General features: G+C 42.2%; 2 protein-coding genes across 6 annotated transcripts in view; both read right to left on the bottom strand.

The window, feature by feature from the left end:
* LOC118367538 (tumor protein p53-inducible nuclear protein 1-like) overlaps positions 1-21,900 on the bottom strand; it is a 28,007-nt gene extending 6,107 nt beyond the window's left edge. The window contains exons 1-5 of one of the 4 annotated variants that reach the window (XM_035751116.2): positions 21,774-21,900; positions 21,369-21,574; positions 21,179-21,226; positions 16,899-16,975; positions 2,326-2,654 (exon numbers count right to left, since the gene is read on the bottom strand). In XM_035751116.2, coding sequence (XP_035607009.1) covers positions 2,326-2,452 — 127 coding nt within the window. In that variant the 5' untranslated portion in view covers positions 2,453-2,654; positions 16,899-16,975; positions 21,179-21,226; positions 21,369-21,574; positions 21,774-21,900. Of the gene's footprint in view, positions 1-2,325; positions 2,655-4,167; positions 4,192-4,833; positions 5,058-6,172; positions 6,223-16,898; positions 16,976-21,178; positions 21,227-21,368; positions 21,575-21,773 lie in introns of those variants that run through there. The other 3 variants (XM_035751117.2, XM_035751115.2, XM_035751119.2) reach the window with 3 other exon arrangements.
* Positions 21,901-22,681: 781 nt separating this feature from the next.
* LOC118367539 (N-acetylglucosamine-1-phosphodiester alpha-N-acetylglucosaminidase-like) lies at positions 22,682-27,390 on the bottom strand. 2 transcript variants are annotated; one of them, XM_052494415.1, is made up of 4 exons: positions 27,260-27,390; positions 24,928-25,103; positions 24,531-24,756; positions 23,116-23,428 (listed from the first exon to the last, which is right to left on the bottom strand). In XM_052494415.1, the coding sequence occupies exons 1-4, from the start codon at positions 27,340-27,342 to the stop codon at positions 23,290-23,292; spliced, it is 624 nt and encodes a 207-aa protein (XP_052350375.1). In that variant the 5' UTR covers positions 27,343-27,390; the 3' UTR covers positions 23,116-23,289. The 2 variants fall into 2 exon arrangements, 1 of the variants encoding a protein (XP_052350375.1); XR_008090425.1 differs by lacking the exon at positions 23,116-23,428 and adding an exon at positions 22,682-22,732 and having other exon boundaries at positions 24,928-27,302.
* Positions 27,391-27,445: the final 55 nt, after the last annotated feature.

The raw sequence follows: 27,445 nt of genomic DNA, 5'->3' as shown, positions 1-27,445 counted from the left end.
GCCAATTAGAACCTGTAATCCTCTCACCCCACCATCCACCTCGTGTTTGTGTGTGTGTGTGTATACTGTATGTGCGTGCGCACGTAGGAAGGGGGAAGGAAAGCAGTCTACGCTATTGATATAATAGATTGGCAGTTTAGAAGAAGTAGGAGACTAGCGCAACTTGAGCTGTTAAAGTGTTCTAGGAATACAGCGGGTACACACTAAATAGTACACACTTTAAGCGTGTGGAATCAATCCCTACTGCAAAATAGGTCATGGTACTGCAGTCTGTGCAGGAAAGAATTATTCAACACTTTCAGAGACAAAACATCTGACCTCTGCTTACTGCATTCACTAACAGTTCTATAAAACAGACACGTAATAAAAGGGTTTATGATACCATGTATCATCTGATAGAGATTCACTGTGATCAGATGAATCATTATTATATCATACTGTTCTATGATCACATAACAGTTTGGGTAAGGCTACAGAGTGCTTGGACTGTAGGGTAATATATCAACCATCTGTTTGTAAAGCATTATGAATGCTTTTATAGGCATTTAAGCATTTACCTGGAACACCTGTAATGAATGATGTGTCACATGGTTTATGAACACATTCTCAGCCTTAATGCATTTCCAGAGGTTGTCGTAAGAGGCCATGAGGAACATATGTAATACAAGTCCTATAACGAATAATGGACATGATAGACAACGGTATGAATGCATTAATCCCAGGTGGTTTGGGTCATAGACTGCTTTACCGACTGGTGGCAATTCTGGAGGGGAATTCTGCTGGGCTGTCTGCCCATACGTCTCACTCCTCAGAGCCTAGAAGGGTAACTCTACCGGGCCTATTTTTATCTTCCTCCCCTCATACTTTTGTTTGACCCGTTTACAGACATATTGCCCATATACTGCCCCATATCCCTTCCACCACCCTCCCCTCCCCCATACAGAAGTGGGCCAGCAGGATTCAGTCTCTCACACCTTGAATATTCACACACTTGTGGAATATGAGATGTATCAGGGACAGACGGGGTGGATGCACTCACTTCCCCCCAATGAACAAGTGTGTGTGTGTGTGTGTGTGTGTGTGTGTGTGTGTGTTATTGAGCGGCATTTATATACTGTATATTGTAGAACCATGCGTGTCTGGGCACACGTGTATGTGTTTTTGTGCGTATGGATACTGGGAACCTTGCCAGGGATTAGAGTAGCATCCTTGTGTCTGCATTTGTGAATGCAGGTGAACTTAGGTTGCGTCGGTACAAAACGGTGGTTTAATGGAGACAATACGGCACCTAAGGATTGCGTAGCCAAGCAGTTTGATAAGGTCAGTTCTTAGATGCGGATGATATGTATATATCGGACAATATGTATACATCTGATAATATGTATACATCGGACAATATGTATACATCTGATAATATGTATACATCGGACAATATGTATACATCGGATAATATGTATACATCGGACAATATGTATACATCGGACAATATGTATACATCGGACAATATGTATACATCGGACAATATGTATACATCGGACAATATGTATACATCTGATAATATGTATACATCTGATAATATGTATACATCTGACAATATGTATACATCGGACAATATGTATACATCTGATAATATGTATACATCTGATAATATGTATACATCTGATAATATGTATACATCTGATAATATGTATACATCGGATAATATGTATACATCGGACAATATGTATACATCTGATAATATGTATACATCTGATAATATGTATACATCGGACAATATGTATACATCTGACAATATGTATACATCTGATAATATGTATACATCTGATAATATGTATACATCTGATAATATGTATACATCTGATAATATGTATATATCTGATAATATGTATATATCTGATAATATGTATATATCTGATAATATGTATATATCTGATAATATGTATATATCTGATAATATGTATATATCGGACAATATGTATATATCTGATAATATGTATATATCGGACAATATGTATATATCTGATAATATGTATATATCTGATAATATGTATATATCGGACAATATGTATACATCTGATAATATGCTCACGTGGAAAAACAAATGCTGCAGCGGCAAATAATCAGTGTTGACTTTTAAAAAGGTAGTGAAGTTCCCACCACGTGACTGTATGGAAATGATGCTCACTGTTGAGCCCATCTGAAACGTTTTGTACATGAATACCAGGAGGTTATGGTGTGTGAGGGGTTGTTTGTGTTTAGAGTGTGTATTTGACTGTTTATGAAGGTTTCCTGTGTGTGTGTGTCTGTGTATGTTCTGAAACTCACCCAGATAGTCCACCAGGATCCACTCTTCATCCTCCTCCTTCTGGCCAAAGCCCTGTTCTCCAGGGCCTCCCCCACTCACCTCCTCCACATCATCCCCAAACAGGACGCTGGTGAGCCTCTGGAACATACTGGGACTCCTTGGGGGGGTACGGCAGGACCAAGGGGGGGCTGAGTGGTGCGAGGACCGGGGTGAGGGTGGGGAACAGGCACTTTGGTCATCAGCTGCAGGTGCTAAAGTGCTTCAATAAGGTACGGATGTCTATCATCTGAGGGGAGCCGTGCAAAGTCTGGTCATAGCTCACCTCGACGTGTGCAAAATTACAAAGGACCTAAGAGACAAAAGGGGAGGGGTAGAAAGAGAGAGAATAATTTGTTGTGATCTTGAGTGACACATTTGAGACCATATACACATGAGCTTATAAAGACCTGTGTGAAAAAGGAGGGGGGAGATGCATGCAAATATCCTTTGGCTTTTGGGCAATTGGCAGGAGGAAAACATGGGTCAGACTGAACTGGAAGGACATCTGTGTTTATTTCTGGGTTACTAGTTTGAGAGGACAGTCCAATATTAACACTCTCTGCCAAAACCAGTTTTTCTATATCTCTAATACTCGATAATTAAACATATAAAAAGGTAGTCAGATCATTCACAACTGTCACAGACTTCAAAGATACACCGTATGTGGTCGTAAATGTTTACAGGTGTGGGTATCATTTGCATATCTACCAAACATCCCTCATAAAGACAATTATGGAAATAGACCCATCATCACCACCTAGCTGCCAACTGACAGACACACTGGCCAAATATGTGTGGGCTTAATAGATCTGTAACCTAGCAGCTTGTTCACTGATAGGGGTGGTCCTTTATAGAACACACACTATAGTGCTGTATCTTCACCTTGGGGTCAACTCTCTGTGACCATACAGCCCAGTATTGGTGGTTAAGGATTGACCTTTCTTTGCAATTAGACCTCCAGTCCCACTGACTAGAGTGTAAAAAGCCAGACAGCATTTTCCTCTGCTGATAAAGTGAACTACTACCCCCACACGGACACACCAGGGAGACAGCACAGCCTTTACACTCACTTCAGGTCATAGATTATGACCCCTGACCTGAAGCAGGATTAGTGATACACAAAAAACATTATTCTGCCAGACAACATTAAATTCCTGCTGTGAAGCCACATTTGTCAGTGCAATTGTAAACTATGAGTTGTATGCATGTACACATTTATGGAAAACACATACAGAGCAGTGCAGCCAATAAATAGAGATGTGGTGGTTTTGTAAGATCTGAAAAGCTGAGAACTGCAGTAGCTTCTTATTTGGCTTCTTTATGATAATGTTCAAAAAGGACAAGATCGCTGTTTGGTAGACGTGACACAAAACTGAAACTTGGAAACCGAAACCTGGTCTGCCAGGCAGGCTACAGGAAAACACACACTTTATACAGTTTGTCATGTATTACTTAACGTCAGACATCTTCGTTAGAAGATGTGTTGGCTGCAAGCGAATGCAAACACTTCGTTCTTTGATTCAATATCCTCTTATTTCTAAGATTCAACGAAAATGAACAGCTGTGCAATGAGGTCAAGGGACTGAGGGCTTTTCTATGAGACGTAATCTACAGTATGTCCAATAGGCAACTGGGTTATAATCCCCTGCACCTGTTCGTCCTCAACAAAATATCGCTTGCATGCATTGTTTCCTTCCCGAGAACGCTGGCTCTATTCAGATAGAAAACAAGGAGGGGGGGGGATGCGTCGTGATATTGGGCCCATTAAAATGGCAGTATATTATTAGTAACGAAATGAAACCGTAGGTTGTGAGAGAGCTCACTTTCTTGTCGTATGTGTTTGGATGGTTGGTTGGAGGCCTGTCGTCGACACCTTGGAACAGAGAACGTTAGTACCGTAACGATTACGTCATATGGATATTCTCCATGGGGTTTCTACTCAGATCAAAATGCCTGATATTGGTTCTGTAATAAAACAAATAAATCACTGAAAATGTAAATAAATGTTAAGTTATTACATCAAAAGTAACAAAAAACGGCACATTTTAGGTTCAATAACAACTTCGTGGTAGGCTGTCTGATTGTAGGATGGTTTGTTGACTAGCATACAAGCAGAGGTTGTAGAGCGTAACCCTACACCTCTTGGGCGGGTCGCAGCTCTTACAATCTTAATCTGCCAGCAAAATACAATTCTGTTTTGTGCATATAAATAGCACCGCCTTCAATAGATCGGGAGACATATAGACCTTGCCATGATAATACATTTTCAGCAGACTGCCGTCTGCCTCTTATTTGGCAAAAATAGGCCGAGAATCTTCTTTTTGCTACACAAAACATTGTTGGTGCATAAAAACAGTGAAAATAGGCTGTGTTTGTGCTAAACCGTTCTTGTGAAAATAAATGTCAACAATGGCCTACAATTGAATTGCAAAAGATTACTGCGTGTTCTTTGAACAACAGACAACAAAGAGACCCCCCAAAAAACTCACCTGCGGCAAGAAAAGATGTGAACAGCAAAGGACGGATATTTAGTGATTAAATCCTTAAGACTTTGAGGTAGATCTTTTAGAAAATATATATAAAAAAGTTCTTCGCAGAAGAAATTAAGTACATGGACCTTTGTATTCGGAGCTACACAGTTCGTTACTTTGTCCGAGCCTTTCCGAGGTCCCAACTGTTCCCTTTGTTATTGTTGAGGCGCTCTAACAGCTGATCCGAGATACGTAGTTTTCAACAGCCTATGGGAGGGCCCTGTATTAAATCTGTAAGCCAATCATACACTGCCGTTGACTCTGACAAACAGTCACCAACGCACGTGACCACCCCAGAGAAAGACAAGACTGGGCTAAACCCAGCCCACAAGTTTTTGGGATTGAATTTTAAAGTCTTTCTTCAAACTTGTCAACATATTTGACAAAGCACCCTTATTTCCTGTGATGGGTAAAATAGAGCCCATATGTTTCCTAATGTATTTTTACTATTTCCCGGCTTAATTTGTCAAGCTTTATTGGATAGCAGGCTATAAATTAGCAATATTATAATATGCGTTAAAACCCTGTTATATAACTGTCCATAAAGGGTAAATGAAGCCATCCTATAATATTATTTCCTTCGCTCAACAAAACATCGCCCTGTAGCCCAGTGACAGTCAAATGCTCTAATAATGTGAAGGTGGCATTATCAAAAGTACCAAAACACTATTCAGCACCCATGCATTAGAATTGACCAAAAAAAAGTACAGGAGTGTGGGACCATGTTACAAAGCAATAACAGCTCGGCCCCCTCCCGAAAAGGAAACATAAAATCTATATGTTTCATTATTGTAACATTGCAATCACAAAAATGAGATGTATGTATGTCTCCTCTATCGGGACAGAATGGACCATTGGCTTCACAAACAAAAAGGATCCAGACAAAGAAAGAGGGGACAAAAAGATGACAATGCACTCAATACAGAGTGTCGGTCACCCGGTGAGGGGTACAACAAAGCACCCCTTCCCTCAAGCGGTGCAAATTGGGAAAAGGGGCCTGATCCAATGGTACACCAACCCCCATACATAAACCAGATTAAGGACACTTCGGACAAAGGACCTCCTGGGGCTGGTTGCACCAGTTGGTGGTAAATGGGTCGTAACTCTACGTCCGACGTAAAATGTGCTGGATTGTTGGCCCAGTATTCCATTAGGGTGAAAATGGGTCTGCATTTCACAGTGGGCAAAAAGACAGACATATAAGTGTCTTTGTTAATTTCTTAAGTAAGCCATACACAACTAACATGTAATAAAATACCAATAGCTAATCGTTTTTGCGGCTAAAAAAAACACTCACCTCAATTTTGCTAACATTTTCCCAGCCGTGTAGGCTATCCAAAACTGACATTCTGTGAAAACACAAAAAAGGTACTGATTGATTTATCAAGACGAGTCCCCACAATTGTATCAAAGAAGCGCAGTTGGGGCTACCGAGTGGCGCAGCGGTCGAAGGCACTGCATATCCGTCCTTTGCTGTTCACATCTACAGTCCCTGGTTCGAATCCAGGCTGCATCACATCCGGCCGTAATTGGGAGTCCCATAGGGCGGCGCACAATTGTCCCAGCGTCGCCCGAGTTTGTCTGCCATTGTAAATAAGAATGTGTTATTAAATGACGTGCCTAGTTAAAAGGTTAAATAAAAAAATTAAACGCCGAAATTATAGCTGACCACACACACCTATCGCTATTTAAAACGGTTGGATGACTGGGATTGTTTCTGTAACAATATGATCAATGGCAATTAGCCTACTTTACTCGAATATTCCCGTCATTCAGTGATATTCATTCCCAGAGTAATTATCCATCCAGTTGTGGTTGAGAAAAATTTGCGTAGTGGTAGGCTTTGTGATGTGACGAACATACCCTGCAAAGTTTAGAATCAATGATGTGTTTAAACCCTGGATGACTAACAGGGGGCGCTGCATTGAACCCTGCTCGCAGCCATCGAGGCACTCAATTCGAAAACATATTTTGGAAGCTTTAAAAATGCGTTTATTCATGTCTACATTCGTTTTCTATTATAGACACAATGCATACTTTTAAATGATATTGTGAGCAAAGACATTTTCCTTAAAGCATTTTTTGTTGATGAGAGTACTGTTACTGTCCCCACTATAACAAACAACAAATAGTTAAATGCATGTAATTTTGTCAGTCCCCGAGTCCCTCAAAACATTTAATTGAAATAGTGTAGAATTCCATTCATCCTATGGAGGACTGCTCCTAATCCGGAGTGCCAATATGGCCGACAGGTGGCTTCCAAGCCTCTCAATCGCGTTATCAATCCAGGCTTTATATAAATCATTGTATCGATCTGCCATGACTGACCAACCATAATCACATGAAGGCACATTGTTTACATCGGATTTAGCTACGATGAATCTTATTTTTGCCTGGTGCAACCTAGCATTTTATACCAACTTTATTTTTTACACCCAACTGGTGCAATCTGCCCCTGGACTGCTGGCCAAGTATTCAATTGGGGTGAAAATGGAACAACATTTCACAGTGGGCCTATAGACAGACATAAGAACTTACGACATGTCTCAGTCAGCCATCCACAACTAATATGTAAGAAATACCAATACCAAGTAGTTTGAGGCGGCAAGAAAAATAACATGGCAAGTATGTAGATTGAAATAGTGTTTCTAAATATATACTAACCCACAAAACAAAGATCCATGTTGAAATGAGGAAGTCTCTTGTCAGAGAGCTGAGAGGTGGGTAGGATGAGGCCATCATAAAAATGTGGAGGCCATAAACTGAGTATGTGTTGTCTTATGCCACAGCCACCCTGCCCTCTTCCATTAGGGCAGTCTGGTTTCTCTACACTGGACCATAGGGCACAGTCGTGTGTTTGTGTAAGCACCGAGTAGCGGGACAAACTCTTCCTGGAAGGCAAATCCCCCCCACACCTTTCAGAGGTGAGATTATCAAAGTGTGAATCAGTCATACGTGTCCATTTAAAGAAAAATCTAACCAGCCATTTCTGTAATTTTCCAGCCCCAAAAACAAAGGCCACACCGGTGCTGTTTTAGTTGGCTACTATTGCAACACTGAAGATGTGGCTTTCAGCTCAACTCCGTTTCCTTTTTGCCACAACAGTGTTACATCACTCAAAATCAACCTGAGTGTGTTCTTAACCTCCATAACTTGAGTTCCAATTTAACTTGGATAAACAAATTAAAACCTACTATGGTGTTTCTATTAAGAACATTCAAATGTTTACATTATGGAAGTCAAACATTTGCGTTATTCAGAAACAGGAAACAAATAAGGATTAAGAGTGAATAAAAAAATAAAAAAATGTTAAATTACCATCAGGTGTAGGTAATGTCAATTTGCCGAACATCAAGTAGACTTTCTCTGATAACTCATCCTGTCAATAAATCAAGTGCTTTTAACAACAACAATAAAATGGTGTAATTTAAAATGGGCCATCGTCAATTTATACAAAGACAATACATGTTCCCTTTCACTTGAAGACACCACATCTTTACATAATGTTGTTAATGTTTGTTTCAAAGTGGGCAATACCTACTAGGTGACAGTTCACTGAAGACTTGTCATTTCAGCGGTTTAATAAATCAATAACGTACATTTTTTACAGAACAGACTAATTAGTATTTTCTCTGATATTTAACATGAACGTATTTAACGTGAATTGAAACTGTGCATGTGACAGAAAAGAACATCACAGAATCTTCTCAGAGTAGTCCAGTTAAAGTACATTCAAGGGGACAGCTATTCCTTGAGGGACAGTTCAGAAATAGAAAAAAACAATTAAAAAATAATCAAAATCAACAAAAGGAAACCTATGTCAAAGGTCATGTGAACGAGTTTTGGGAATTTGGGGAAAAAACAGCGGTGTATTCAAGCTGTGGGGTAAAGAGAAGGCTGTGAAAACACAGGAGCATGCATGCATTCACTGCAAAGTTAAGGTCTCATTTAAGTGTGGTAGGCTACTTCATACAGCCACATTCTATGGTTGGATTGACACTTTCTGTCCATTGATAGGCAGAGGGTGACATTTCCAGCCCTCAACAACTATTATGTCAAGTAAAATCACATCACTAGGAAAGATTCATATGGAACTATGGGTAAAAACAAAAAAAATCAAAACTGATGAAATAGGTTCAAACATTGTTTTTCCTGCAGTCCCTTTTGAATGGACAAAAATATACAACAGACGCCCATAACCTACAGTATGTTTGACACCCATAATAACCTGTGATAGGATCGATGATTAGGTGAAACATGAAATTTGCGTCTGGTTCTGTTTGATTAACATTGACCCAGGGTGTGACAGTTAAACTTCACTTGTTTGCCTGTTAACCAATACAAGACAGACAAGTGGGAGGGCAACCTTTCCTGCCAGTCTGTCTACCTTAAAAGACAAACATACTCGCTCAAGCTAAGGCACACAGAAATTCAATATTTACAATGAATGCTTAAATGATTGTTTTGAAGAACAGTCACGAACACTCTAGGTAATGTGGGAAAGGTATGTCATGAATGGAGATAAGCGTGAGTAAGAACATGATAGGACAACTTAGAGAGGAAAAGAGGTGGACAGGGAACAAGCAGGATAAGGAGCAAAGAGATGCAGGGAGGGAGTGACATCACTCTTAAGAATTGCATCAGCTGAACAGGACAGAGAAGGCAGGGCAGACATGTGCGAGTCAGCAAGTGATTGGGTGGGCCATCCAGTCAGTCACTCCCATGGAAAATAACCTTGACTGTTGAGCACCAACATGTAATGGACTCACGAGACGCTAAAAATAAATCAAATGAGTTAATTACGGTTGTGGAGGCAGACTACGGACATGGCTACTTTGTCCACCAAAATAAACAACTGGTGAATGAGGTGTATGAATTAAGTCCTAAATAGCACCAACCTATCCCAGACAAGACATTGATACTGAAAAAAAATGGCTTTATTGGTGAAAAACAATCTTCACAAACTCAGCAGTGACATGCCAACCACCTTAAACTGCAGTTTGTTGTTCTCAATTCTTGCATTTGCATATTAACGGCAATATGTTTCAAGTACCACCTGGACAAGAGGAATACCTATGTGAGAATGCTGTTCATCGACTACAGCTCGGCATTCAACACCATAGTACCCTCCAAGCTCGTCATCAAGCTCGAGACCCTGGGTCTCGACCCCGCCCTGTGCAACTGGGTACTGGACTTCCTGACGGGCCGCCCCCAGGTGGTGAGGGTAGGCAACAACATCTCCTCCCTGCTGATCCTCAACACGGGGGCCCCACAAGGGTGCGTTCTGAGCCCTCTCCTGTACTCCCTGTTCACCCACGACTGCGTGGCCACGCACGCTCCAACTCAATCATCAAGTTTGCGGACGACACAACAGTGGTAGGCTTGATTACCAACAACGACGAGACGGCCTACAGGGAGGAGGTGAGGGCCCTCAGAGTGTGGTGTCAGGAAAATAACCTCACACTCAACGTCAACAAAACTAAGGAGATGATTGTGGACTTCAGGAAACAGCAGAGGGAACACCCCCCTATCCACATCGATGGAACAGTAGTGGAGAGGGTAGCAAGTTTTAAGTTCCTCGGCATACACATCACAGACAAACTGAATTGGTCCACTCACACTGACAGCGTCGTGAAGAAGGCGCAGCAGCGCCTCTTCAACCTCAGGAGACTGAAGAAATTCGGCTTGTCACCAAAAGCACTCACAAACTTCTACAGATGCACAATCGAGAGCATCCTGGCGGGCTGTATCACCGCCTGGTACGGCAACTGCTCCGCCCTCAACCGTAAGGCTCTCCAGAGGGTAGTGAGGTCTGCACAACGCATCACCGGGGGCAAACTACCTGCCCTCCAGGACACCTACACCACCCGATGTTACAGGAAGGCCATAAAGATCATCAAGGACATCAACCACCCGAACCACTGCCTGTTCACCCCGCTATCATCCAGAAGGCGAGGTCAGTACAGGTGCATCAAAGCTGGGACCGAGAGACTGAAAACAGCTTCTATCTCAAGGCCATCAGACTGTTAAACAGCCACCACTAACATTGAGTGGCTGCTGCCAACACACTGTCATTGACACTGACCCAACTCCAGCCACTTTAATAATGGGAATTGATGGGAAATGATGTAAATATATCACTAGCCACTTTAAACAATGCAACCTTATATAATGTTACTTACCCTGCATTATTCATCTCATATGCATATGTATATACTGTACTCTACATCATCGACTGCATCCTTATGTAATACATGTATCACTAGCCACTTTAACTATGCCACTTTGTTTACTTCGTCTACATACTCATCTCATATGTATATACTGTACTCGATACCATCTACTGTATGCTGCTCTGTACCGTCACTCATTCATATATCCTTATGTACATATTCTGTATAAGACAGTAGTTTTGGAATTGTTAGTTAGATTACTTGTTGGTTATCACTGCATTGCCACTGGTGGACCTCTGACGAAATTTAGCATGATTCTACATGTAGAATCGGTTTGCAAATTATGTCCGGCACGCTGTTCAGAGTTGGTAAATACTCTTGGCTGGCAAACGCTACCGGTGTTCCGCAGCCTGGCTCGGACTCTGGCTAGTTAACACAGACAACAACCCACGCTGGGCTACAACTGAACAACAGAAAATTGTTTTTTATAATATGCCAAGACTATTACAGCAAAAGCGTACAAAAAAAACAACTCAAGCAAAAGGCCAATTAATCACAAGCCGTATGTAATGAAATGATCATTCAGTGGGTGCTTATATTTATCCAAGTAAATACACGTGTGAATTGGAAATGTGTTTTTTGCATATCCCTAATCTTCACAAGACACCCTCAGGGTGACCCTGGAGCAATTACAGTTAAGTGCCTTGCTCAAGGGCACAGACTGATTTTTCACCTTGATGGCTCGTAGATTTGAACTAGGGAACTTTCGGTTACTGGCCCAATGCTCCAACCATTAGGCTACCTGCCACCTATATGTTCCAGGGTAGTGAGGCCGGGTACCTCTTGTTGGCCATCTAGCTCAGAAGCAGCATAAAACGTCTACAATTTACCAAACAAAACCAGTCTCGCAACTCTCCAACAGGCAAATGTATTGAAACAAACTTCTACTCAAGCAACCACCTTGATTTGCATTTTGCCTTGCCTGAAGTGAGAGTGCAAATGAAATTCCTCCATTCTCTTCACCAGTTCAAGGAAGTGCGAGTCAAGATAGGTAACTATACAAACACAACAGCATCGCTAGCACACAGTGAGTCATTATCACTGTATAAAGTCCTTTCAATGTTTTTGAGCACAAGTCATTAGCCGTCTCAGTGGGACAACCCAACTCCCTAACAGCCTCCAAATAGACCACAATCTGGTAACCTGCATGTTAAACACACATGTAACAACACCATCAAACACATTTCCCATAAAATGTTCTCCCACAGCCTTGTAATATAACCACCCCTGGAATGTCTCAGTGAATCCTAACCTGATGTGTGTATGTGTGCACATATATACATGTATATATACACACACACACACACATAATTTTTTTTACAGAACAGGCTAATTTGTATTTTCTCTGATATTTAACATGGTGAATTGAAACCGTGCATGTGACATATATATGTATATATATACACACACAGTTTTATTAAAGTTGATCATCCCTCTTTACATCCCCACTCTCCCAACATAATCACACCATTCCCTTACACCCCCCACTATGACCATATACTACCCCAATAGTCTCATCGTCCCCCTACCTCACCAAGCCGCCACACAATTCTCATATGGAAAACAAATAAAGGCCATAAAGAATTTCCTTGTCTCTGTGAGAGGACTCAACTGAAAAATAAGGAGAATGAGCTTTCTGTTAAAGAATTGAGATTGGGGTCAAGGAGCGGTCAACAAACTTACTCTGTCAGACAAAGTTTTTTTTTTTTAACTGTCAAACTAGTTTGGGTACATGCTTATTTCTGCATTCAAAATCCCTACTGCTGCTGCCTAAGACAATTTTGGCTGAACCAGAAGCACACTTGGCACCCAGACATAATTTAAACAGGATTTCAACAGTTTATCTGAACGGTTACAAAAATAGGTGCTTCACAGGGCTGGTGGAAACATGACTTCAGACAGAAAAAAATAGTTTGGAAATCTTAAAAACAATCCCAGTGAACCCCGGTGCATTCACATTGAATCATTTGATCAAGTGGACTCCATAAATACAAGGTTCAGCGGATTGGAGCGTTGGGGATTTCCTGGCTAGGGTTCAAAGTTCTTAACTTGTTTGTTCTCATGGCAACAGGTGAATAAATCCATCCCATGTTTGTGGAACAGGATTGCAAACATTAGGGTGGCCAACAATAAAAGGACCAGAATCCTCTTCTCTGTTTATGTCCCCTTAAAATACCTATTCTTATAGGGACACATACATCCTAGTGGGTAAACAAATGGTCTACTGTTGATATTAGACACAATCAAATATGTTGGCATATTGTTTCTTTTTTGTCACTTAGAAAAATCTATAGTGGAGGACAATAAAAGTAATTTAGTACAAAAAAGTACAAAGGGTGAAAGAAGTTATTTTCTTCCTCCTTTTACTTTATGCCTTTCTTTTCATGCTGTTTCTCTTTCTTTACATCCACTCTGGATAACGAGATGGTGAGTGATGAGCCGGAGGGAAAATACAAATAGCCCTCTTTCAAATAGGGATAGAGTGTGAAACATCCGAGGGCCTTGTCAGCTCTCCCTCCCTCCCTCCCTCCCTCCCTGACCTCTTTATGCCCTTCTCTATCCCTGGCTCCATCTCTTCCTCTCCTTTATTGATTGCAACCCATTCTCTATCTAAACCTTTCTCCTCTCTTTACAGTATGTTAGAGAGAGCTTCTCCAGACAGTCCTAACAGGGTAGGCTCACTCCCACCCGTCCCCCATCACCCTCCCTCAGCGCGCACACGACCACAGTTCATCCTGGGAGTCAGTCCTCCATCTCGAATACTCCTCTGTTGGGCTGCGACCCTTTCCCTCGGACCCCTGAACCGCACACACCACCATTGATCTCTGTCGGAGAAACGTAGGAGTTGTCCACACGACCGGGGTGGTGAGCCGCGGACCCCCGACACATCTTGATCAGGTGACCCACCAGGATGAACAACAGCAGAAAGGTCAACAGGCCAGTGACAATGAGCAAGCGCTGCCTGGGGAGAGATGAGGGATGAGAAGCGAGAACAGGGGAGATGGGAAATGGAAAACGTTGGGAGCTAAGCATTGGAAGTGGTGTATTTGCGGCATGTAGAGCGCTTGGAAAATGTACATATTCAATCCAAATCCAACCCACTTTTATTATCAGAATCATTGATATCAAATCAAATCAAATTGTATTTGTCACATACACATGGTTAGCAGATGTTAATGCGAGTGTAGCGAAATGCTTGTGCTTCTAGTTCCGACAATGCAGTGATAACCAACAAGTAATCTAACTAACAATTCCAAAACTACTGTCTTATACACAGTGTAAGGGGATAAGGAATATGTACATAAGGATATTTGAATGAGTGATGGTACAGAGCAGCATACAGTAGATGGTATCGAGTACAGTATATACATATGAGATGAGTATGTAGACAAAGTAAAAAAAAGTGGCATAGTTAGTGGCTAGTGATACATGTATTACATAAGGATGCAGTCGATGATGTAGAGTACAGTATATACGTATGCATATGAGATGAATAATGTAGGGTAAGTAACATTATATAAGGTTGCATTGTTTAAAGTGGATAGTGATATATTTACATCATTTCCCATCAATTCCCATTATTAAAGTGGCTGGAGTTGGGTCAGTGTCAATGACAGTGTGTTGGCAGCAGCCACTCAATGTTAGTGGTGGCTGTTTAACAGTCTGATGGCCTTGAGATAGAAGCTGTTTTTCAGTCTCTCGGTCCCAGCTTTGATGCACCTGTACTGACCTCGCCTTCTGGATGATAGCGGGGTGAACAGGCAGTGGTTCGGGTGGTTGATGTCCTTGATGATCTTTATGGCCTTCCTGTAACATCGGGTGGTGTAGGTGTCCTGGAGGGCAGGTAGTTTGCCCCCGGTGATGCGTTGTGCAGACCTCACTACCTCTGGAGAGCCTTACGGTTGAGGGCGGAGCAGTTGCCGTACCAGGCGGTGATACAGCCCGCCAGGATGCTCCCGATTGTGCATCTGTAGAAGTTTGTGAGTGCTTTTGGTGACAAGCCGAATTTCTTCAGCCTCCTGAGGTTGAAGAGGCGCTGCTGCGCCTTCTTCACGACGCTGTCAGTGTGAGTGGACCAATTCAGTTTGTCTGTGATGTGTATGCCGAGGAACTTAAAACTTGCTACCCTCTCCACTACTGTTCCATCGATGTGGATAGGGGGTGTTCCCTCTGCTGTTTCCTGAAGTCCACAATCATCTCCTTAGTTTTGTTGACGTTGAGTGTGAGGTTATTTTCCTGACACCACACTCCGAGGGCCCTCACCTCCTCCCTGTAGGCCGTCTCGTCGTTGTTGGTAATCAAGCCTACCACTGTTGTGTCGTCCGCAAACTTGATGATTGAGTTGGAGGCGTGCGTGGCCACGCAGTCGTGGGTGAACAGGGAGTACAGGAGAGGGCTCAGAACGCACCTTGTGGGGCCCCCGTGTTGAGGATCAGCGGGGAGGAGATGTTGTTGCCTACCCTCACCACCTGGGGGCGGCCCGTCAGGAAGTCCAGTACCCAGTTGCACAGGGCGGGGTCGAGACCCAGGGTCTCGAGCTTGATGACGAGCTTGGAGGGTACTATGGTGTTGAATGCCGAGCTGTAGTCGATGAACAGCATTCTCACATAGGTATTCCTCTTGTCCAGGTGGGTTAGGGCAGTGTGCAGTGTGGTTGAGATTGCATCGTCTGTGGACCTATTTGGGTGGTAAGCAAATTGGAGTGGGTCTAGGGTGTCAGGTAGGGTGGAGGTGATATGGTCCTTGACTAGTCTCTCAAAGCACTTTGTTTAGCTCAGTTACCTTAGCTTTCTTGGGAACAGGAACAATGGTGGCCCTCTTGAAGCATGTGGGAACAGCAGACTGGTATAGGGATTGATTGAATATGTCCGTAAACACACCGGCCAGCTGGTCTGCGCATGCTCTGAGGGCGCGGCTGGGGATGCCGTCTGGGCCTGCAGCCTTGCGAGGGTTAACACGTTTAAATGTCTTACTCACCTCGGCTGCAGTGAAGGAGAGACCGCATGTTTTCGTTGCAGGCCGTGTCAGTGGCACTGTATTGTCCTCAAAGCGGGCAAAAAAGTTATTTAGTCTGCCTGGGAGCAAGACATCCTGGTCCGTGACTGGGCTGGGTTTCTTCTTGTAGTCCGTGATTGACTGTAGACCCTGCCACAAGCCTCGTGTCTGAGCCATTGAATTGAGGTTCTACTTTGTCTCTGTACTAACGCTTAGCTTGTTTAATAGCCTTGCGGAGGGAATAGCTGCATTGTTTATATTCGGACATGTTATGTTCCCCAAAACGGAACATTTGTGGGACGATGAGTGAAAACGGGAGGAGGAATTGAAGAGCGATAAGGCAGAGAAAGATGAGTAATGAATAAACAAACTTGAACCTCCCACTCCAATTGTGGAGAAAAACCCTCCACAGAGCATTTGGCAGAAACCATAGCAACTCAAAACAATCCCTCACTAGCGTATGAAAGGTAAGGGGTTAAATGCGTATGGCCCCTGCACTGTTTGTCCATTCAAATATTAGAACATCAAACATAGCAGTGGACACGCTGTTAGTCACACCATCGAGGCATAACATATGATTGATTAAATTACTATGAATTTCTGTCAGAGCCAAGCTGTGAAAAATAGCATGGTTGTGTTTTGCACAATGGTCATCTGCATTGATTTACAATAGGAGAGCGACAGAGGGATTCAAAGGAGGGAGCGTGGCTGTGCATGCGAGGAGGGCAGTTAGATTGATTTGTAGGTGGTTAACAGCAGGGAGGGGGTTCAGCTGATATGACCTTTGGCACTTACTCAGAGATAAGGCTTGGATTTGGGTGTCTCCTCCTCTCTCCATGTTACAAACATCTGATTAGCAAGACAATGGCCAGCTGTGGAAACAGTATAAACAGCAATTACAGAAACCACTGTCCATGTCTAAAGTCTCATCCTCACACACCACTACGATGCTCACATTATCATACCATTTACATTTACATTTTATCCAGAGCGACTTACAAATTGGCCAACTATACCAACTATAGATGGTCACTTCAGCTTCCTTGTTTGAATGCACTAGCTGTGACTCTCAGCTTAAATGGAGGACAGAGAAAATGACTAAAATGCAAAGAGGATGTTAAAAATATAAAAAAACAGCCATCAAAGTACAAATGCGACAATTTGTTATTCCTCAACATGGCCTCAAGCAAATACAAGCCACTTAACTTTTTACACAGTGTTGTGTTACAGCCTGAATTTAAAATGGATGACAATTAGATGGTAACTGGCCTACACACACACAATTTCAAAGTGAAATGACGCTTCTTGAAATTGTTACAAATTTAAAATGAAAAGTTGAAATGTCTTGAGTCAATAAGTGTGATCCACTATCTCTGTGTGATGCACTGAGATAAACAATGCAGTGTGCTGAGGAGTGAGATTCCAGTCTGCACGTGCCTGTCATACATCAGAGTTGTCGAGAGCTCATGAACATATCCCTGCTATGCCCTACATTGTGACACAACCAGCAGAGTAAGGGGAGGGGGAGACCGACAGTGAGTGATTCCCAAACCTTCCATAACAAAGCAATCACCTACAGAGAAATTAACACGAGTCCACTAAGCAAGTTGGTCCAACACAATCAGACCCAACCACATGAGAAAACAAAAATACATTTCCAATGTGTCAAGTCATACAAAATAAAAAGCACAAACTAGAATGGCAGAATACCTGGTGGCAAAATACCTGACCCCCGTGACTGACCCAAAATGAAGGAAAGCTTTGACTATGTGAGCATAGCCTTGCAATTGAGTAAGGCCCCTTTTGTACTTCACCAAATTTGCACATCGTTACAACTGCCATTTGAAATGTCTATTCCTTTGGAACTTTTGAGAATGTAATATTCAGTGTTTATTTTTGATGATCTATTTCACTTTCTTTGGCAATGTTAACATGTTTCCCATGCCAATAAATCCCTTTGAATTGAGAAAGCAAGGCCAACAAGTAACGAACAAGGAGGGAGGTAAAATGACAGACAGGAACAAGAGAGGGGAAGAGATGAAATGAGGTAATACATGGAAGGGAAATGAGTCTGGGTGTGCTGGGACAGTTGAGATCATCTCAGAGATAAACCTTCCTGATTTGTACTACAACGAAAAAACATAACACTAGACACACAGGACGATCACATTAGGGCCAATTAGTCGACTAAGACAAAAAGGTGGCTTAGACTAAATCAATTTATGTTTGATCCGAAAATGTGGTCGGAGACTCCGTATGGAGGGTGTGAGGCAATTTACGGTGCCTCCGGAGGGCACGCAGAGGCCACGTACCTGACAAATGTAACAATATGGAGGGCTCTGTAGCTCCACATTGACATTGGTTTGGTTTGGTTGACGGTTGATGGGAGCGTTACATCCTGTCTAAACACAAACTCTGCGAAGTGGAAGTAGTATGAATGCCCTGACTTCTGCAGAGGCTGTATCTCCGTAGATACTGCATGGCCAATGCAGACTTCGGATTGACCACGAAGCACCCAGATGCGCTTCTCTCTCCAGAATGCGCTCTTCCACCAATTTGTGCACATTCATTGTTTCATAACTTCATTGTGTGAATCGTTTGTGTTTGATTGTTAGTGTATATCAATTCCTCATTACATAGATCACCATTTGTACATTTGCCATTAATTGCTCATCTACAATGTTTGTTCGGCTACGGTCATTTCTGTTGATGCATTCAATATATTATTCCTTTTAGCGTTCTCATTGTCGGAGTGGACACATTGTTTGCAGAGCGCACAACCTATGCAACACTTGTGAGGAACACGTTTTGGTTTATTTCAACCCATTTACGAGTTCTGTCAATTTAGCCACTGTGGTGGTTAAGCTGTGGAGCTTCTCAAAGTAATGTTTTCACCTCGAACAGCAAGCAAACAAAGTATTTTTTTATATGCATTAGAATGACTATAGTCCCTCAATATATTTGAAAAATCTTTCCAGCTCTCTCCCTCCCTTCTGAATTACAACTCAGTGTGAATGGAAAAATGTCATGCTCTGATCCAGTGGAAACGTCATTGAATAGGCCTACCCGATTACTTCTCATCAGTGGTCACTCATCACTCATTCTGGGTGCTGGAGCTGAAGCAGTAGGAAATTTGAGGTGTCGGTACTCAGCTCCAGTGAGCTCCTGTCCAAGTCAAGCACTGCTTCCTATCACTTAGGCAAATAGCCTACAGCTGTGTCTGTCCAGAGCTCACAGGAGCCTGAAACAGAGGGCCCAGAATATTTTATACAATGTTGCAAGTTTGCTAGAGCAAGCTTCAGACCAGACCCAAATTAATACAATGTTTCAAGTTCATTGCAGAAAAGCCGTGCATAGCCAATATCATTTATAGGATATTTTCTACCGGCAGGCTGCAATGTTTTTGTTTGTTGGCTTTATGTAGGCTATTTTTACATAGTTGACCAATGGCAATAGAAATTACTTTTAAGGTTTGTATCATTTTAATTTAGATATAATTTTGATTAACCACATGACAATGATTGAAATAAAACGTTATTATAAATGTGCATATGAAAACCATAACTGGCACACAGATCGGTAGATATGGTAAGATAAATTGGCATTCCACATGAAAAAAAAAGGTTGCCGACTCCTCGTGCAGCCTATTACCGGCAACTTCAGGAGAACAAGGGCAGAATCTGAAAAAGCCATCAGGAGAGGGATGGTTGGGTCAGGTTAAGTTTTTTCTTCTGGTTATCTAGATCTCTAGCTCCCTCTAGAGTCATTTGTGTCTTATTTAATCAAACAGTGAGCTTAAAGTGTCAGACAAGCTCAATGCATACGGTTGATTTTCTCAAAATACATAGGATGTGTCTATATGGAAAAATACACGTTTAAAAATATCGAACCAATCGATTGGTCGAGGGAACAGACGACGTCGGTCAAACTATATTTTTGTTGTTGTTGGGGGCGGCCCTAGACTACATACAGCCAACTGAAACATATCCTGAATGTCTGTACCATGTAATAATGGGGAACCAATAAAACAGAAAACCTATGCTAGCAGGCTTTGAATGAAGTGGTCCACAAACTGTACAAGACACTTTACAGGATGACAACTAGGAAACTATTAGTACTCTTTAGAGATTGAGGTGCAGACATCACGAAGAGGCTTGTAACCTCTTTATGCAGTATGTTGTGATCCGTTTACTGCAACTAATAGTGCTCAGAGCAGGCGCGGGTGTTACGGGTGGCCTCATACCACTGTGTGGGGAGGGGAACACAGGAAGGGATGTAAGAGACACCAAGGAAACAGGATGAGATGTCACTGGAAAATACAATAAAGCTTTAAAGTTAAGAAACTTCCTTCTTGAAAACCACTGCTCTAGCTTGCAACATCAGGGGTTAGTACCAATGTTTTGGTTTCCTAGACCTTCTAAGGGACTTGAAGATACTGTTCACCATATGTAATTGTCACATATACGTATAACTAGTCCATAATACATGGGAACTACAGCAATGATGTACGTGAAGAGTGAAAAGGCTCTGACAGACAATACGACTTCAACAAAAGCTTCATTTAATCTCCAAAGCAAAAGGTATTCAGTCCAGGATTTGGTAATCAGAGGACCAAGGAAGTGATGTAACGTAGGCTTAGCCTATTAGGGCTAATGCGTTCCAGCTGTTCATTCAGAGATTTGAATAAGTTAAGACACAAGTAAACTGTTATCGGTGGACGGTCAGATACTGTAGATTTTGGAGGGAGTATTACAGGATATGAGGACATGACCTCACTGTATAAAGTTTTAGGTAGGATACAGGTTTGGTCAGGAAAGTAAGGAGTGTTTTATAGGACCATGGGGTTGGGAGAGGGTGCAGTGAGTGAAAGAAAATGTGAGGGCTAGGAGGTGTTAAAGTACTGCCCTGGAATGTGGACTTTATAACTACCAATCGTAATTGCCAAAGCTCGACAGAGTACATTCTTCACAGATCATAGGGTCCTGGGGACAAGCAACATGTTTCACACCAGGAGAAATTACAGACTTGTTGTGTAAACAAACCAAGCCAGAAAGAGAGAGAGAGCGGCTGATTACCTTGGCCGTAGTTCGCCCCTCTCCATCCAGCATCACACGCACAGCCATCTGCACCATGAGAGAGATGAGATAAGAAAGGGGAGAAAGAATAGATAAAGAATGAGGCAAGAGGCATTTCATTGTGACCTCAGAGCTTGTTCAGAACACAAGAGAGAACAACTGTACCTACTCCTCACCAGTCATCACTCACCCTGTGTACAGACACCATGAGCACCGCAGGCGGGCGGTTGGCACACCAGGTTGTCACAGCCAGTCCAATTCCAGCCCTCCTGGCATTGGCAGTGCCCATCGATGTACATCCCGTGACCTCTGCAGTCCTCAGGCTGGCACTGGGGCTGGCGGACACACAGGATGGTGGAGACCCGCCGAGGGCAGCACCACATGGGGTCTGAGACACTGAAGCAGGAAACCGATAGGCGAGATGGGGAACATGGAGACAAAGAAAGCAGGTGAGAGAATGAATATCATGAATAGAAATTGCAGTGTGTCAAACAGCAACAACATTTGACTAAAATAAAAGTCACAAAAAGCAGCTACATAAACCTTGTAATGTTATTGCAATGAACATGTGACTTAAGCTCTCTGTTTGGCTTACCAGTGGTCTGAGGGGTAGCTGGTCAATGAGCCATTTGCCACGTAAGTGGAGGAACCACCCCCATCCAGGTTGATGGCGTTGATGACCCCCTGACCTTGCAGAAAATGTGCCAACTCCCAAAGAGTCATGCTAGAGAGGAATGAACAGTTGTTACAACACCACTAGTAGTACAGTACCATAAGGCCATATAGGAGAAAGGTGCATGCATTTAATGCAAAACAAATCCATAAGGATTTCTGAAGCAATGTCGATTGTGTGAAAAATAAGGTAAATTCATTGGAGAAGGTCCGTGGTTGGACTGATATGCACCTTGAGACTGTGCTGACTAGATACGATTTATTGACTTTATATGGCCTGATATTGAGTGGAGAGGCCATGGACATGAACAGACATGTCCCCTTGTGGTCTTTTCAAAGCCATTTCTTTAACAAACTCATGAATCTCTAGGTCAATGAGGTCATTTGTTCATTGCACCGGTGCAGAGAAAGCCAGATCAATAGAATTGATCAGAGCCTTATTACTTAGCCCTATCTCTTTCATATGCCTAAATGACCCCACTTCTGTCTCCTATCAAACCTGCTTTGTTTCACTTTGACCACGCATTTTCTCTCCCTCCCACTGTATTCCCTTTGTCTCCCACAATCCTCTTTCCACTTCCCCCTCAACCAGTTACACGGTACCCCCCCCCATCTCTTTTACATTTTTACCCTCTGTGGTCCGTCTGTCCGTCAATGTGGAACAGGCAGGGTAGTCTAGTGGCTAGAGCATTGAACTAGTAACCGGAAGGTTGCAAGTTCAAATCCCTGAGCTGACATGGTACAAATCTGTTGTTCTGCCCCTGAACAGGCAGTTAACCCACTATTCCTAGGCCGTCATTGAAAATAAGAATTTGTTCTTAACTGACTTGCCTCGTTAAATAAAAGACAGGATCAGTTTCCCCTCCTCATCGTGGAAATTCCCTGCGGAATGAAATGCATGAAAATGTAATTGAAGCATTCTGGCTGAATTTGATAGAATACATCATTGTTGTTTTTACTTAGCCAGAATGGGCAAACAGTGTTTCACCATACGCATTAGTGAATTGTGCCACAGGAAATGTCTCTTCATATTTCTAAATGTATTTTTTATTGTGTATTATGACAACTCTGTTTTAAATGGCCATGTTATATGAGTGATGTGAAGCCAAAACAGATTTCCACATCAAGTCTAGGACAAAGTTACCGCTAAGTGCTAACGTAAAGCAGGACTGGCTTTACGTTAGCACTTAGCGGTAACTGTTATATGTGTGATGTGAAGCCAAAAACAGATTTCTACATCAAGTCTAGGACAAAGTTACCGCTAAGTGCTAACGTAAAGCCAGTCCTGCTTTTTACTTCCTAATCTAATGGTTGAGGAAGCCGATGCTAGATCTGCACTTAATGGGAGACTTTACCTAAAGTAATATTAAAAGATGTCAATACTAACTATCTACATACCTCTAGCATTTTAAGTAAATATGGCTAAATTGAAGACATCCTCAGTATCCTTCAGTAGCGACCTGTCTCCTTGCACACTCAGCATCTATGCTCTGGTTAATGTAGACCTGGCTGTCTCGGAGGAGCCACACCACCCCACTGACTAACTGCACAATGGGGTTGGCCTCATCAGAGCGATAACTTGAGGGAAAGAAGTAGAGAAACAGGGATGTAAAGAGGGAAAATCAGGGACAAAAATGAGGTAGTAAATAACATCATCCGGTGCCATCTCAAGAAAGGAATAACCAACTGTGGAACAAGGTACTCATCAGATCACATACTTCGATACTCATGTTAAAAAGGGTACATTCTGCAATCGAGTGAGATAAAACATTTCTAAAAGGCAGCCAAAAGCTCAAGTGCATCCTAAATCTCCGTACACATCAGGGTAGCCTAGTGGTTAGAGCGTTGGACTAGTAACTGAAAGGTTGCAAGTTCAAATCCCCGAGCTGACAAGGTACACATCTATTGTTCTGCCCCTGAACAGGCAGTTAGGCCACTGTTCCTAGGCCATCATTGAAAGTAAGAATTTGTTCTTAACTGACTTGCCTAGTTAAATAAAGGTAAAATTTGTTTTATTTATTTTTTCGCCTGGCTAGCTTTGTTGGCTTCCACAAGAAATGTTTATACTTCAGTTTGTGACAGTTAAATATCTTAGTGTTGACAGCCCTCAGGCTCTGGTCTATGAAAAATCTATGGGGGGGTTGAGATGGGGGTGAGATGTGGGGGCACATTGGACACATTGAATGCTTTGGTGAGTCTGCCCATACAATATTACATCAGCCACGCCACAACAACCAAGCAGCCGTCTGTTCCAGGTGGCTGGTTTTATTGGGTCAGGGACCACTGCTTTTTTCACTGCTCTTATTTTTCCCATCAAACATGCATGAACGTAAACACCCTTATCTGGGTAACAGGAACATTCCAAGTTAGAGCCATTACTCTACACAGAATGACTGACAGGTCAACACAACACTTCTCCAGGGAACAGGGAGTCCCATTCTAATCTAATTGGTTATGTTCCAAAGTAGGCGTCATATTACGCGATAGGGTTATAAACATAAGAACTTCATATTTTATGATAACAGGATCAATGTTCCACAAACTCAACTACAAGCCTTGACAGCATTTGTCTAGAAAAAGTCATGAAGTGCAAATTTATGTTAGCTATTACAACCACAAATGGAGCTCAAATTGAGTAGAGAGATTGAGAAGGAAATTTTACAAGACCGGCAGCTCTTACCCAAAAAACAGTGTAACGTCCCTCCTGATGCCAAACTGGGCATTCTGCTCCCCTCGGCTGTCCCTCACTTGCACCCCGTCACTGACTACATTCCCCAAACACTCCCCAGTCCTAGTACCAAAGAACCCTCCATTCTGGGCACAGAGACACCTGGCGTTGTTAGCCGTTTCCTCCACTGCCTCCCGCTGGTTCACCCCGCACCCCCTGGGCTCCAGCACAATGTGACCTGTGGCAGGGAGGAAATATTTTCATGACAAAAGCCTAATATTGTAATGGTATGGTGTTTAAAACTGTTGAATAGATATGGAAACAAAAAAATAATAGTACATTTTGCCATACAGAATTCAAATGGGGTAATTGTAGGGGTATTTTCCAAATGTATATTTCCTCCACTGACCTGTGACCCATCGGGTTGTGCCAGGGACGTCAGAGATGAAGACTTTGGACTCAGCCGCGGGCACCCCAGTGTGGTTGCTGGTGGGCGACGTTGCCATGGACAACGGGCTGGCAGTCTCGGACATGACGGTGGGAGTGGGAGGGTCCATGGTTATGGCCGTAGGAGTACGGAGATACCTGGTTGTTTCAACTTTATTTACTCATGATACACTTATCTTGAATTCATATTGCATTAAACGTTAAGCAAAATAGACAAACTGCATTCAAAGAAATCAAGATCTGCAGCAAAATTGTTTAGAACTTTTTTCTTTAAAGTAAAAGCACCGGTCACACATTTGAGTTATGTCCAAAACACTTTCATCTCACAAACAATTGACTTATTATCAGTGGGTAAATGTGTCCATAGATTGTTAGTCATGTGAAGAAAAAAAATAAGAAAAAGCCTCCGGCCACTTCCAACCATCCTTGGTACGTCTCAACGCTCATGATACGTGTTAATAAAGATGCACTACGCAGAAATCGCACCTTATTTCAGTTTCAGTAATAAAACAAGCAAGTATAGTATCATTGTACCATTTAAACCGCTGTGAAATATATTTTCCATAACCAAAAATATTGTAATTTTAGCCATTTGAAGCTTGGTGTACAAAACTGAAAGACGTAAAAATTAAACTAAAACGGAAAGCATATAAATAGGGCACATAGACCACATCACCTGCGTCCTAGACTTGCTTTTCAATGAGAATGGGTCTTCTATACCATTAGACAACATATGGCAGCTTATGCTACTTGATAAGATGAGAGAAACGCTGGAGGGGTTGTAGTAACAAAGTAAAGACAGGGTCTGTAAAACCAGACAAACTTGAATTGAGAATCGATTACTAGGATTTGATTTACATAATTTTAGATACAAGCACATGACTATACAACACTGCCCTCTAGTGTTGATGAAATGCAACTACCGGAACCTTCAAGATGAGTTGTGCTTAAATGCTAAGAAACACCTCTGCCTCAATGAAATGACATGTGTACTTTAGATAATATAACATTTGTAAAGAATATGAGTTATTTCAAGCATAAAAAAAATCTCATATTTCACATTAGCAATGACAAGTACAATGTACAGTTGAAGTCAGAAGTTTACATACACCTTAGCCAAATACATTTAAACTCAGTTTTCACAATTCCTAACATTTAATCCAAGTAAAAATTCTCTGTCTTAGTTCAGTTAGGATCACTTTATTTTAAGAATGTGAAGTGTCAGAATAATAGTAGGGAGAATGTTTTCAGCTTTTATTTCTTTCACCACATTCCCAGTGGGTCAGAAGTTTACATACACTCAATTAGTATTTGGTAGCATTGCCTTTAAATTGTTTAACTTGGGTAAATAATTTTGGGTAGCCTTCCACAAGCTTCCCACAATAAATTTGGTGAATTTTGGCCCATTCCTCCTGACAGAGCTGAGTCAGGTTTGTTGGCCTCCTTGCTCGAACACTTTTACAGTTCTGCCCACAAATTTTCTATAGGGTTGAGGTCAGGGCTTTGTGATGGCCACTCCAACAAATTGACTTTGTTGTCCTTAAGCCATTTTGCCACAACTTTGGAAGTATGCTAGGGGTCATTGTTCATTTGGAAGGCCCATTTGAGACAAAGCTTTAACTTCCTGACTGATGATGTCTTGAGATGTTGCTCCAATATTGTTAACAAGACTGGGGTGGTTGTTGAAAAACACGTTTTAATGACTCCAACCTAAGTGTATGTAAACTTCCAACTTCAACTGTATATGTTTATTTCAGATAGGTCCTCAGCTTGCAGTGACGCTAAGTGTACGAAAGACTTCTTCACTTGACTGAACATGTTTGCGTTAAATAGCCTATTCACACAGCCTAGTAAAGTCACACAGGGGAAACATACTGTTGTCAGAGACAAGAATGACTTTGCTCTTTACTGTTGCCATTGCACTAGATAAACAAATCAAGCAAGTGCCTGGCTTTAACTGATCAACATATTAATGAATTCGTTTATTAATCCCCAAAAACCTGGCAGAACATAGGCAGGGAATAATTTAACCTGATGCATTTTACTCAATACATTTTCCTACTGGTCACCATTGGAAATAGAAACTACAACCATGACATTGCAAGCTCCATGCTCTGCCAACTGAACTACACGGGACTACCACGTCAGAAGGGTGCGGTGTCCTCACAGGCTGTCCTAACAAGATTCCGGTCTGCCTCCTTGAGACAGCAGCCCAAGCAATCTAGCTAGCGCTTGTTCACTTCTGAGTCTGATTGTGAACGTTTTGCTTCCGAACTAGACACGACGGCCCTTACCCAATATTGTTGCACTCCGAAAGCCAAATACCATGCCATATCAGGACCAATGCAAAGTGACAATTAATTGAAACTGTTGCCATATGACAGCATCGACATTTACAGTGTGTAACTGGCTCACTCTACTTTTAAGCTCCCATAATCATAGCGAGGGAAGTCATATGACCCTTATATATGACGTTGTCC

This window comes from Oncorhynchus keta, chromosome 34 (genome assembly GCF_023373465.1).
Source record: "Oncorhynchus keta strain PuntledgeMale-10-30-2019 chromosome 34, Oket_V2, whole genome shotgun sequence".
NCBI lineage: Eukaryota > Metazoa > Chordata > Actinopteri > Salmoniformes > Salmonidae > Oncorhynchus > Oncorhynchus keta.
This window is presented reverse-complemented; position numbering and strand designations above follow the sequence as displayed.

What these genes read in the sequence shown, in the direction of transcription:
- LOC118367539 (XM_052494415.1), bottom strand. Translation starts at nt 27,342, where the DNA reads ATGGCAACAGTTTCAATTAATTGTCACTTTGCATTGGTCCTGATATGG. An exon ending in TCGGAGTGCAACAATATTGG is followed by an intron (nt 25,104 to 27,259) that starts GTAAGGGCCGTC and finishes TGAAACAACCAG; the next exon opens with GTATCTCCGTACTCCTACGG. An exon ending in CACAACCCGATGGGTCACAG is followed by an intron (nt 24,757 to 24,927) that starts GTCAGTGGAGGA and finishes TCCCTGCCACAG; the next exon opens with GTCACATTGTGCTGGAGCCC.